This window comes from Ambystoma mexicanum, chromosome 11 (genome assembly GCF_040938575.1).
Source record: "Ambystoma mexicanum isolate Mex_15411 chromosome 11, UKY_AmexF1_1, whole genome shotgun sequence".
NCBI classification, from domain to species: Eukaryota; Metazoa; Chordata; class Amphibia; order Caudata; family Ambystomatidae; genus Ambystoma; species Ambystoma mexicanum.
This window is the reverse complement of record NC_090934.1, coordinates 335,784,249-335,797,140: the sequence shown is the minus strand read 5'-3', so window position 1 is coordinate 335,797,140 and position 12,892 is coordinate 335,784,249. Positions and strand designations below refer to the sequence as shown.

General features: G+C 42.3%; 1 protein-coding gene across 4 annotated transcripts in view; it reads right to left on the bottom strand.

Annotated features, from left to right (window-relative positions):
- SCMH1 (Scm polycomb group protein homolog 1) overlaps positions 1-12,892 on the bottom strand; it is a 1,232,539-nt gene that overhangs the window by 322,364 nt on the left and 897,283 nt on the right. For 3 of the 4 annotated variants that reach the window (XM_069623049.1, XM_069623050.1, XM_069623051.1), the window contains one exon: positions 6,090-6,272. In XM_069623049.1, the coding sequence (XP_069479150.1) occupies positions 6,090-6,272 (183 nt within the window). The remainder of the gene's footprint in view (positions 1-6,089; positions 6,273-12,892) is intronic. The other variant, XR_011279630.1, reaches the window with a different exon arrangement.

Sequence of the window (12,892 nt, the reverse complement as noted above, 5' to 3'; positions counted from 1 at the left end):
AATTGGATCCTGTAATTAGTTTTGGTATGCAGCATGGCGATTATGGCAACTAGATTGTCAGGAATACCGAGGGTAAGCATTTTGGACAATAGGTAATTCCTAATAACGCTGTCAAATGCGGCCGTCTTATCAAGTGTGGCCCTATAAACTGGACCGCAATCTGGCTAAGATTGTTGCATTGAGTGGGCATCCCATATCCTTATGAAATCCCACCTGATAGTGACACAAGACCTTGTGAGCCTGAATATATCTTTGGAGCTCTTCCAAAATAAGTAGCGAAAACACTTTGGACGAAGCATCCATCAGGGCTATTGGCCCAAAATGGTCAGGGTTACTAGGATTACCTTTCTTATATATGGGAACAATCGTCGCTGAACACCATGAAATCAGAATGGTTCTAGATTGAAAAATATGTCGAACTTTATTTTGAGAATAAAGGCTCATAAATCCACATTGGATTTTATCACACAGGGCAGAATCCCATCAGGGCCTGCAGTTTTAGAACTTTTGAGCTTAGTAATTGCCCATAATATGTCGGTGCATGACCAAGGTGAAATGGGAAGTATACAAGTTGAAAATTAGATGGGATTAGGTTGGATACAATATTTTTCCAAATATATTCTGTTCAGGCATCAGTGGAAATAGAGGATTCTATGTGGTTGTGTGGTAGACCAGTGATAGTTCTTAAGGTCGCCCATACATGTCTAGATACATTTTTTATTAGACTATGCATAATCTGCTGGTTGTCAGCAATATGAAGATCATTATTTAAGTTTTTCATTTTATTTTTGTAAGTTTGACAAATTGTCTATTACTGACCTGAATAATCAAAAAAGACATAACTACCTTTCTTCAGCACCCTAATCTGTTTGTATTGTATTGCTTTTAATCTAGCAATCGCCAGATTATACATGATTATACATGTGTCAGTGAGTGACGAGAGTTTGTTAAGATGGAATTTAACAATTATGGCATTTGTAACCTCATCTTGGAAAGTGTTTGTGCTAGGGTCCCTCAGATGTAACACCATACCGCTATCATGAGCAATCGGAGTGTTAAGCTTGAGGCAAAGGTGCGGATTCCATCTCACTGGTAATTTGAAACGGTCAAATTCTATTAATGCCAAATTAGTTTCCATGGTGAATTTAGGATGGGGGCATTTGACCGTCAATTTAATTACCATACGATCACCACATGCAGGATGAATAATGCAAACTGGTTCACAGAGAGGATATATGCATAAGGAGATGAAAAAGTAATCAATATATGAGGTCAAAGAACCTTTAGCCCAGGTAAAATTACAGGTAGGGTCAATCAAGTTGTGATAGCATATATGCTAAGGAATATTTATTACAATTCCAGTAGACGCAAATTACTAAGAACGTTGTACGCTGGTCATCATGGAGCACTAGTTCAATGGCAAGTAAATCATCACGATTATAGGTCAAATACGAAGCGCTGAGGGCTACGTTGGTCAAAATAGTTAGGCCTCCTGAAGGTCTACCGTTCACACCTTTAGTAGCAACTTGGGTGAAGGAATAATACCCTTCTATAGTAGGATGGGAGGTCATCATATTCTCCTGGAGTAACATGATCGCCGGTTTATCATCAGGAGCTAAACCACCAAACCAGTTTTTAAAATTCTAAAAACCGCATGAATTCCATGACATGAATGTCAATAAGTTGTCACTACAGATTAAGAGCAGTCTTTTTTTGCGTAGTTGTATTATTCATTAGTGGTTCAAGCCATGTGAGCTCCTTAAAAGCTGACGCAAATGCTATGGATTGTTTTACCATTTCTTCATTCATACCTAGTGGGGGTCCGTCTTTGGCTTGCAGGACAACAGGCACGTTTATTAGGGGATTGTGTTTGAACAAATGTATTAGCCTAGTCTAGTGAGTTAATTATCTGAGGTGTCAGTCCTATAAGCAAGAGATCAGATCGTTGCTCCCATATAGATTTTGTGACAAGATAGGTTTTGAAGTGACATATCAGCCTGTTATTTTTAATCGCTAAGGTTACCCAGTCAATGTCTTCATATCTAAGCGTTGGAATTGTTTGGAAGGCTTTTAATATGTAAGTTCTATTTAAAAGAGCCGTCCCATTAATTACTGGATCGCTTTCCCACCCCATGATTATTGGGAAATCAGAAGTCGGCGCAAGATCCGGTGCACTCCCCGTGTTTTGGTTCCCCTGCGTGGTATTTTTCATTAGAGGTAGACCTTCCTTTGGGTCGCTTTTATTAGAAGTGTTGCTGGGAATTTGTAAAGGCAGGAGGTTGCTTTTATCCGAAGACGTGGCCTACACGGTTAACACAGTGTCACAAATGTGAGCGGCCGGTATTATAGGTTTAGGATGCTCAGTCAACACCACAGGCAGTTGTGTCAGGAAATTGTTGTTTATGGCCAACACAGCTGTCATGCTCGGTAATTGGCCAGTGATTGCTATGGGGTGATTCACTTGTTCCAATGGCAAATTGCAAGTTGTTGCTTGATGTTTTACCTGGAGAGCCATTTCAGCTCTTCCATGTCGTGTATCATTGCAGTTCCCAATAACAGTCTTCTAAGGAAGTATGGTACAGCATTTTGTTAATGCCTGTAACTGAAAAGAATCGTGATAATTCAGTTTGGTTCTACCTAGCAAGGTTGGGCAAAAGATAATTTGTAGGGCCACACAAAATAATCCTATGTCACGGGGGATGAGTACTTGGGCACATTGTATTATTTGTGTATTTTTTAGCACTGGTTTACCAAGGTCTTTAGATTAAGGCAACTGGGATAGTTTTCCCAAGTCCAGTAAAGATTTTGATTTGTCATCAAGTGGATGGATGTCTAGAAGCATATCATCATTAGAAAGGTTACATATGGATTTTACGTGTGCACTATGCCCATTAATTTTCATAAATGTTTGATTTTTCGATTTTATTTCAAGGTCTATTTGCAATTTTTTTTGATCGGCTCTTCTTTTTTGTGCCCTTAAGGCCAGGCATTTTTCTCTATGTGAGAGAAACAGGCCCGTACTTTCACGCTTTTCAGAGACTGCGTCATAGTCATCCCTTCCAGGTGGTATATTCTCAATATTGTCTTGTTGGTCCAATAAATCAGTGAGGGCCGAAGGGCTGTTAGGACTATCCTCCAGGATTTGTACTTCATGACTCAAAGACTGGGGTAGAGCTGCCAAGGGACTGAATGCTGTCCTTTGAGCACTGGTTAGGGCATTGAGTTCGTTCTCCATTTTTTTATTTTCTCCGAGTTAATTACAACCATTTGGGATAACTTGTTATCTAGGCCTTCACTATTATCAGTGTTTTCATCATCACTGAAAGCAGCTACATCAGCATACGATTTCATGCTTATCTTTCGTGTTAAGACGTATTCAGCTGTTTGCGTATACTCCGACAACTGAGGGACTACTTTTTTTGGTGCTGCAGATAGTGCTAGAATAGAATCATGAGCAAAACAAAGACCATCTAGTTTTTTTTAGTTTTCCCTAAATATCTGCTAAAGGTAGTTTCATTTCTCGAATTTCCCAGTGTGTTAGTTCATGGCTTTTATCAAGGAGATTCAAAATGTGCACGAGTACTGGGAAAGAGTATATGTCATTCATGCTATTCTCAAAAAGATGATGAGGTGAGGCCGGAAAACCCTCATGCATATTATCGGTAAACAAGGTGCTTGCCCCTAAATTCCTCTCCATACCCCCTTGGACCTTTTGAGAATCCGTTTCTGCATTTCAGTGTTTATTTTTTATCACCAATGTAGGAGAACTGGATATAGGCAACTGCCCACCACCATCCGACCTTCTGTCATTCGAGGCACAGGGTGGGGTTTCATTGGGTTGGATTTTATTAAATAAAAAGACGTTCTCGACTCCCCTCCTTTGAGAAGCTGAAGTGGAAGGTCAGAGTGATACACGCATATGTTTCGCCAATTCCGCTTAAATCACCGGCACCAGCATCGATATATCGGCGATTTGATTATTAAATCTTTCAGCTATGACAGGATAAGAGGCAGCGTTGTGGGAACCCGTTACGTCAATGTTTGACCTCAAGTCGATATCAGGATTGATATCTATGTCATTTATTTCATGAAGGGCATAGGTCTGTGGAGTATTAGCATCAAGGCCATTTTTAGGAGCTCTTGGTACAACACCGATAGCAAGTAGTTTCTCATTGCTTGTGCTGGGTAGAGAGACTTTAGTGTCTGGGGTTTCACGTCATCAGACCCCCACCTCGAGGATGTCGTTTTGAGATTCTGAAGGCATCTCATGTGGCGATTCGGCTTGTAGCTGAGAGTCAGACATTGTATTCGTGCTTAACACAACTCCACCCGAGCACTCCTACAGCTTCCTCCCGCTTCGTAACCCATTAACCATGGTTCAGCGTAACGCTGTAGAATATAGCGTGCAAACTAGAAAGGACACGTAAAGGAGTCTATTAATACTTCATCACTGTTTGCCCTAGTAAGGCAAATAATCGTGCCCAAAAAGTTTATGACAACACATAAATCGTTCGCCAATTATCCAACTAACTACTTTTTCACACAGTTACCATTGGTAGCAACCGCTCACACCAGTTAACAGTTATAACAAGGTGGGGAAATCAGACCAGTCACAGTTTGCAGTGGTACAGCGCTACAAAAAAAGACACACCCGAGGAACTAGGTGTCAGTGTTTCGGCGACAAGAGAACTGAAACCGTCACACAAATTCAACGCTGGACCTTAATTGCAATTCACACCACTACACAATGAATTAGCGGCGTACGTTTTCAAGAATACACAGACCTTTTAAACACACTCAATAGACATGCGCGTTGGATAACGGTGGAGCAGGAATAGCTCCACTCAAGCACACAGCTAATATATTTAGAAGGGAAACGCAGCACAGCACCAGAACCCCAGACCCATCAGACGTATCAGGCACTGAGGGCACTTCCGCTGGGTGCGCGCAAAGGCACACGTTTGTGAGATTAAGGAAGTGTCAGCAGGGAGGGCGTGGCCTGTATTAGAAATACAAAAATAGCGTTTTAGGACGCTATGTTAGGATACTAACATATTATATAGTACATAACAGAGAAGGGAAGCATTATTAGTTTTAAAGTTCTGTGTTGCCACACATTGTAGATGGGTCTGAGCACGTAGCTTGAAACCAGGTAATTTTCAAGGGAGCAGAGTGTCCAGGCGTATCAGGCACTTCTGCAGGCACTTCCGCTGGGCGTGCGCGCTCGTGAGATAAAGTAAGGAAGTGTCATTGGGGGCGTGGCCTCCTTCCTGCATTTGTGGCGTGATTGAGAAATGAGAAATCGAACGCTGCTGTTCATGGTCCTGATGGGCTTGTTTTACTGCAACTGCTTCCGGTTAAAGGGAGACTAAGCAACACAACCTCTTCAGTTTGGCTATTCATATCCTCTTTTCTCTTTCACCTCGTACTTCCATTCCTACTTTGCTTTGTCAAAATTCCTGGCTTCACTTTGAATCCAGTCGTCTCTCATTTTCTTTGTATTGTCTTCAAATACATTCATGGCCTGGCCTCTTCTTCTCTAGTCTCTATTTTCCATCTCATACCTTACACTCGCAAACCCACTTTTCTTGTTGTTTCCAAACCTCCCTGTGAGCCATCCGATTTCCACTCTCTCCTTTCTTGCTGCTAAGCATTGGAATAGAGGAAGCTCCCCGCCACCACCATTAGACCTTCTCTCACCATCTCTCTATACCGCTCTTGTATTCTAGTTTTCCTGCTTTCATCTTTGCCTCAATCTGAAGTATGCTAAATAATTTAGTATTTTCACTTTATTGTCCTGTTATATCGCAGCACATTGCTTTGGTGAAAGAACTTAATAAATTAATAAATACAAATCATGAAAAGACCCATCACACAAGTAATTTGGATCGAGGTTTTGGATACTGCACCAATAATTTTGTCTCAAAGTAAAGGTTCAACAGTGCAAAAGATCACTTCTTTTCAGTCAGACAGTGGGGCTCATGTCATATCCCCGCTCTAAGAAGAAGGAATGGCTATGCCAGAAAGACCTTGCCTGCAGAACACCAAACCTGACTGAATGTGACAGCGTTGGTAGCCCCAGCTCCTACCTGGTAGGTACCTGTCATGCTCGTACTCATAGGCGTGCAGCTGGTGGTTCTGTATGAAAGGCTGGTTGCCAAACAGGTTGTCACTTCGCAGGTTGTGACAGAGCTTTTCCAGGAAGCGCAGGACATAAGTAATGCTGTTCACTGCCGGAAGGTTGAGTGTGTGCTGTTCCCGATCAAATGTGGCTGCAAGGACACAAAACAAATGCATTTATAATTCGCTAATAACCATTTAATCCAAGGAGTGACTAATGAATATCTAGATGAAAACACCTTAAATCAGGTAGCTACAAGTAACCTTATCTAATTAGTGTTGTTTCTTGGTAAAACAAAATCCATAAAACCTATGTAAAGTTTCATGCAAGGAGTACATACATTATTTGCTTATCTGCCTTCAAGCCTATAGAATAAGTCCTCTGGGACCATTTTAGGTGCCCTGCGTCTTGCCAATAAATGATGGTCAAAGGTTACTGTTTTTTCAAGGGTCTTTTGTATACAATCATCTTCACTGATGACATGCAGACCACACCTAGTGCTGCACACCCATTTCAACTCTATAAACAGGTTTGAAGCCACAGAAACCTTCTCAAGCATGATAATGTGTACAGTGGTTGTGTGCTGTGATGAATCCGATGTGATTATCCCAAAAACCCTAGCCTGTGCCCCTTCTCATGTGGCCAGGGAAGGGCAGATGCTTCCTGACCCTGGGGGTGGTGTTCTGCGGGACGATGACATGGGAGGGGACTTGAGGCAGGGAAATTGGGAGATCACATGAACTAATGTCCCTGATGACCCCCACAGTTTTGATTGCCTATTGTAAAATGGAGGACTTTAGAATAAAAATAAGCCCAGACATCAGGGACTTCAGGTCCCATAATAACCTAGGTAATGGGACGAAGAAGAGGGACTTGGAGGCACAGAACAGCAATGTGAGTCTAGTGTTTTTTATGACCCACACCTGAGCGGGACATTTGATTATTTAAAGCCCCTCAGGTTCAGGCCCTTAGAGGTTAAGGTGGAAGTCGTGGCAGAAATAGCTGGAGAGGCCGTGAGCAGCCGTGCATGCAGGCAGGGCTGAGGAATGAAGACGTCCAAACCTCCGCTGTTGATATAGCGGGAAACGGTGCAGAGAGTTCTAGGATTGAAAAGCCCAAAGCGCAGCGGGAAGCGCTAAGGTGACAGGCTGCCCCGTAGAAGGAAGAAGTTTCCTGTTCCCTGCTCTTCTCTTCAGTGGCTGGCGAGCATGGGAGAAAGCCAGGAGCAAAGCAGGCTCCTTTCGGGAAAGACTTCGGACACAGAAATTGAACCGTCGCTGTCAAAGACTCAGATTGTGAGGACCGAAGAGGACACAGCAGCAGCAAAGAGCACGGACACCCAAGGAAAGACCAGTGAGTTTACCTATGCGCTCTGACCCCGGAGCGCTCTGTTAAACACTGCAAGCTGCGTGTAATTATTTTCAAAGTCAAACTAATGAAAAAGAGAATATTTGCTACTACCCATATATAAAGAGGAAACAAGAAGAAGAGATTTATGACTATCATTGCCAAAGCCAAGAGGGGCAAGACTAAAAGTAAACCACATTCTACATTGCCAAAGGCAATAGTGAAACCTAACTGTAACCCACACTGTCAAATCCAAAAGAGGGTAACATTGAAATGTTGTTGCCAAAGCCCATATGGTGCAATATTGAAACCTAGCCACACCCAACCCATGAGAGGGCCTAAAGTGGTAGTCCTGACAGGTTAGTGAACCAGGTAGAAGACACTGAAGTCCTACATTGTGGTGAAAGGGTGTGAAGCAGTTGTTTTTTCCAAAGAAAATGGAAACAAAGTGGCAAGACTACTAAAGTTGTTTGATGAACTGTGGTGGAAGTCATCTGATGAAAACATGGTTGTGTTTTTTGTGAAGCAGTTGTCTTTTCCCAAATCAAGGAAGTACTATTTGAATGTTCATTGGAAATACTGAACAAGGACTTACATTTTTTTAAAATAAAATTTGGTTTAGTTGATAAAATCAATCTTTCAAATATATAAAAAAATGTCATACATCATAGTTTTCATTTCAAGTTATTTACATCTCATAAAAATCACAATCGATACAGGGCTTTTCTTGTTTTCACCTCAAGGCTGAATACATGCAACTTTGGCTGTGTTACTCTATAATACTAGAGATCTTAGAAGAGACATCTTGAAAATGTTACATCATCTCTGAATATATAATGCCATGTGCTAGTTTTCCTACTCTCCTTTTTCTCGTTTCAACAACCAAATAGTTGTTAAAACGTGCTAATGATTTCTCCGACCATCATAGTCTGTTACCACCGGCATTCAGAGTTAAGGCAACTTGTTGGTACAAAGGACTAGCATTTTGTTTTCAGGGAGCTCCATTGAACCGATATAGTATGAAAGAGCTCCATTAAGTCTATGTAAATCATGTTTTGTTACAAAGCATTGCCATTTTGCAGTCTGGTGTTTTTAGTTGTATGTTAAACAATCCTAATTAAGATCTCTGGCAATTAGTACATGCAAGACTATTGGGTCCCTTATTGTCATTTTTATTAAGGCACCCAAATCTTTCAGAAAGCAGCCATCAGCTATTCCCAACGGATTCCAATAAACATTTATCAATGCATAGGTGGTATCATGTATCTTGACTTTAATTAATTGCATATACTTGTTTGGAGTTGCCCATTCCTCTGCACTGATGCCCTGATCCACCTTGATTGCTACAAGGCGGCCTGACGTCAGCCTCCCACTATTTCCTTTAGCGGCAGGGTTCAAGAATATGTCGTAATTGTCACAAATGGGGACAGACGTCAGCCAAGTCTCTTGAAACATCAGAATGCTATGTTTGGTTACTGAACTCTCATTGTTATTTAAAAAATGTTTAAAACCTCTTGTATTCCAGCTAATGAGTGATATATTCAGAACATTTGTTTCCTGCGCAAGTTAGTTTGATTGTGATGTACATTTGCAATCTCTTTGACTGCGCACTAGAAACTTTTGATGAGATACAGATGTGTCATCTCTGGTATACTTGTTTGGGCTTGCAAGGAATTGCTAGATACATTCGTCAACACAGGTTCAATAGTTATTTCAAAGCCCAGTGCATATAATTGGTCTGTTGCCATCCATATGGTGTTCTGGATGACTCTGGAATTCATCTAAATTCTTACTGAATTCAGATTCCGCTTGTCCATGAATTCAACCAGTGCCAAATCTGTCGAAGCAATGTCCTCAAGTTGAGAGATGTCTGAAAACATGGCTAGAATCGACCAGCGATTTATATCATATTGCATATAAGGTTGCGGTCTACAAGCCAGCTTTAGCAAGAAGGTTTCCGGCCTCTTCGCACTCTGTGAGCCCAGACTCCCATTGCTATTTATTGTTGACTTTTTCCCAACATTTGTATTAGTGGTTACTAAACTCAATTCTTTATTCAAAGCTGATTGAATTATTTGCATAATCTCAGGAGCAACTTCAACCAAGAGAGTACGATTCTTCTCCATGGCTGTTAAAGGGGCTCCACTAGTTAAGGAAAGTGCTCTGAGATTGTTGAATCTTCTCGGTTACAAGTTGGGCTTTAACCTGCTCTCCCAGGGAGCATATCAGTATATTAATCTGCTCCAAATCAACATGTGCTGGGACTACGCGAGCAGGCACCATGCAGCCTGTATTACACAGATTGTCATAAGCATCAGGGCAGCTATTCTTTCCCGGCGCATCACTTTTACTACTCCTTCCCAAATTAGGCAGCAGGGGTTGACCAGCCATATAGGCGTCAATGGAATTCTTTAACATTCAATTCTGAATGACCTCCACCTACAACTTGGGAAGATTTCAAATTGTTGGTCACCAAATTATCCTGATCAGGCTTCTTGGTGATCTTTTGGGCAGAAATCACCCGAACAAGATCATATGGAATTATTTGCTCATCTACTTCGTCACTCTGCTTAGTGACTGTTGTTGGTATTTCTTGGCGACAGCATTTGCCGCTATCACCACACTTTTACTTGGAACATTTGTACACTTGAAAAACTGCTTTCTCTTTGAAGAATTGGTCTTTTTCAGATCTTTTTGATTCTTTTGCAATTTAACCTGTTTCTAATTTCTTTTTTTATTATTAATCTTGTTATTCATAAAAATCGTACAAGCAACTTTGGGTCTTTTCCCGCTACAACCTGAGGTTCACTCATTCCCTTTTCACTGCATAGCGGATTAACACTCAGACCTTGTTCACAAATGATTTTCTCAATCAATGGAAGAGAGCTAGTCAGTTTTTTCGTTTGTTTCTGCCACAGGTTTCCGGATTGCAGGCAACCCCTTGTACCTCGGAACTGAACGATGTTTGGGAGTAAGCAGCTACATAATCGGTGTACACCTTGGGTTCTCTCTCTAGTTTTCCCAACTTGGACTGCAATGTACTCACTATGTCATTTTGCCACAATAATAATTTCTCAATTTGTCTTGCTTGGTCATTTAATTTATCATTAATAGTTTCAAACAGCTGTGATAATGTATGAAGCGACAAATGCATTGCATTTAGCGCAATTTCCACCAAGTGAGTACCCACTTCCGTTTGATTCAGAGGAATGGGGTCACTGTGGGACAGATGCGGCAGGTTTGATCTCCGTGGAGTGGGAGCACAATAAGACACATTGACAGAGTAATTTTGCTCCGTGTCCGAGGACATAATTGGATATTTAGATACATTATTGGAAAGCAATTGTGGGGAGAATCGTGAATTACTCGAATTTAGATCTACTGCCGCCACATAAGAGACTACTGAATTTACTTTCCCAATATTTTCATCTGGGTGTGCAGTCGCCAGAACATTTTCTAAAAACATGCTGTCCAACATAGTTATGTTTTCCACAATCCGCTCCCTTGCCCTCAGTTCCTCCACAAGTCGCTCCTTGTGCTGGCAACAAGTCCTTTTCAACACAAGATCTAACTTTTAAATGCGCGTTTACATCACCCACAACCTTTGAGCTTTTCACAATAGTTCTAGGACAAAAGCATCTGGTATCACATTTGTATTTAGAACATCTACCTGAGTGACCTGATGGGACATTGGTAATGGGCATATCTTTACAATATTTCAAATGTCAGACATTACCATGTCTTTAAGCACAAACCTTGGAGATTTGCTCGCTCAGGAGTCAATTGGTGCCAAGCAGGATCGATTCAAATGGTGCTTCCGCAAATTTACAATGTGCACTTTTTGGTGTGCTGGTCTTTTAACCACCAGATTTCCGTTTGGCATACCAGATTTGAGAGTGGGAAGGGTGGGGGGAGCCATATGCCTGCAGTGCAGTCATGCAAGCCAGAGGTACTTAGGCAGGTTCCTGCGAACTGGTGTGCGCGAGGGCTCGCTTTTGTCTCGTCACGCTGCATTGGGCAGGGCTCAACTCCAAAATGCTCAATAAGCTCCAATTACCACATAAGTCCACAGGACAAGTCCACGATCCACAGGACAGAGTACTAAGGTAAAGGGGCACTTCCAGATACTTCGCCAGGTGCGCGTGCGTTTTCATTTGATAAGCTGAAGCTTGTGGAAAAGCACTTTTGCCAAGTGATGAACTTTGTTCAACCCTAAGATAATTCAAGTGTGCAGTGAAACAGAACGTGGATGGTGAAAGGAACCATGGGTTGTTGTGGAAGTGGAATCTGACCATTGAAAAGAACTATCTTTTTGGGACATTTAGTCAGAAATCCTGTATCTACCCTAGTTACAAGGATTTGTATTTTTCATTTGCATATTATTTTTGTTGAACTTGAACACCCATCTACATTCCTGTATATTTGATTGTATGTACAAGTGTGAGGGACAGATACATTTTTATGTTTGAGTGTTTTTCTTCAATCTTAGTTTTGTAAGCAGGGAAATCCCCGCTAAGTTAGGGAAAGCAAGGGGTTTGTGTCCGCCTCGCATTTCTGACCCCTCTCAGTGCCTAAAGCAAAAAACGCAGCATGCAACTCCTACCGGCTCTGCTGCACAACAGAATGACATAGGAACGGGATGGTGTGGAAGGAAAAAGTTACTTACCTGTAACTGTTGTTCTCCAGCATGGGTCTGGCATGGATTCACATGCTCATGAATATTCCCCGTCGTCAGGCCGGGAATCCTCGGTAAAGAAAAAATCAGTATCAGTTTCGTTTCTGCTCTGTTTTTCTTAGTAGTAACCAATCACTGATCTCTGGGTCATACTGCCCCCAGCCAATGACTGCCCTTTACCTAAGCCCCTCCCCTGGCAGCCATCCTCAGATTTGGTAGCACGTAAAGTGGCAGTATGACCAAGTGAAGAGCCGCAGAGGGGAAGGAGGGAGGGTTCGCATGTGAATCCATGCCAGACCCATGCTGGAGAACAGTTACAGGTAAGTAACTTGTTCCTTCTCCAGCATGGGGTCTGGCATGGATTCACATGCTCATGAATAAAGAATACATAGCAGTATACACATGCACAACCACGGGAGGTGGCAACCGGCTCAACATTAAGCAATACAACAACTCAACATTAAGCATCTCTTACCTCCTCATCACGCTCACCGTAAGCGAACAGGTTGCGCAGCACTGCTTGGCCGACCCTGGACTCCTCCCTGGAGTCCCGATCGACGCAGTAGAATCTCGTGAAGGTGTGCGTCGACCTCTACGTAGCAGCCCTGCAGACGTCCAGCAGGGGCACACCAGACAGGAACGCCGTAGTAGCAGCGATCGCTCTGGTCAAATGGGCTCTCGGACGGCCGGGCAGCGGTCTGTTTGCCAACCGGTGACAGTGCATGATGCAGCCGGAGAGCCATCTGGAA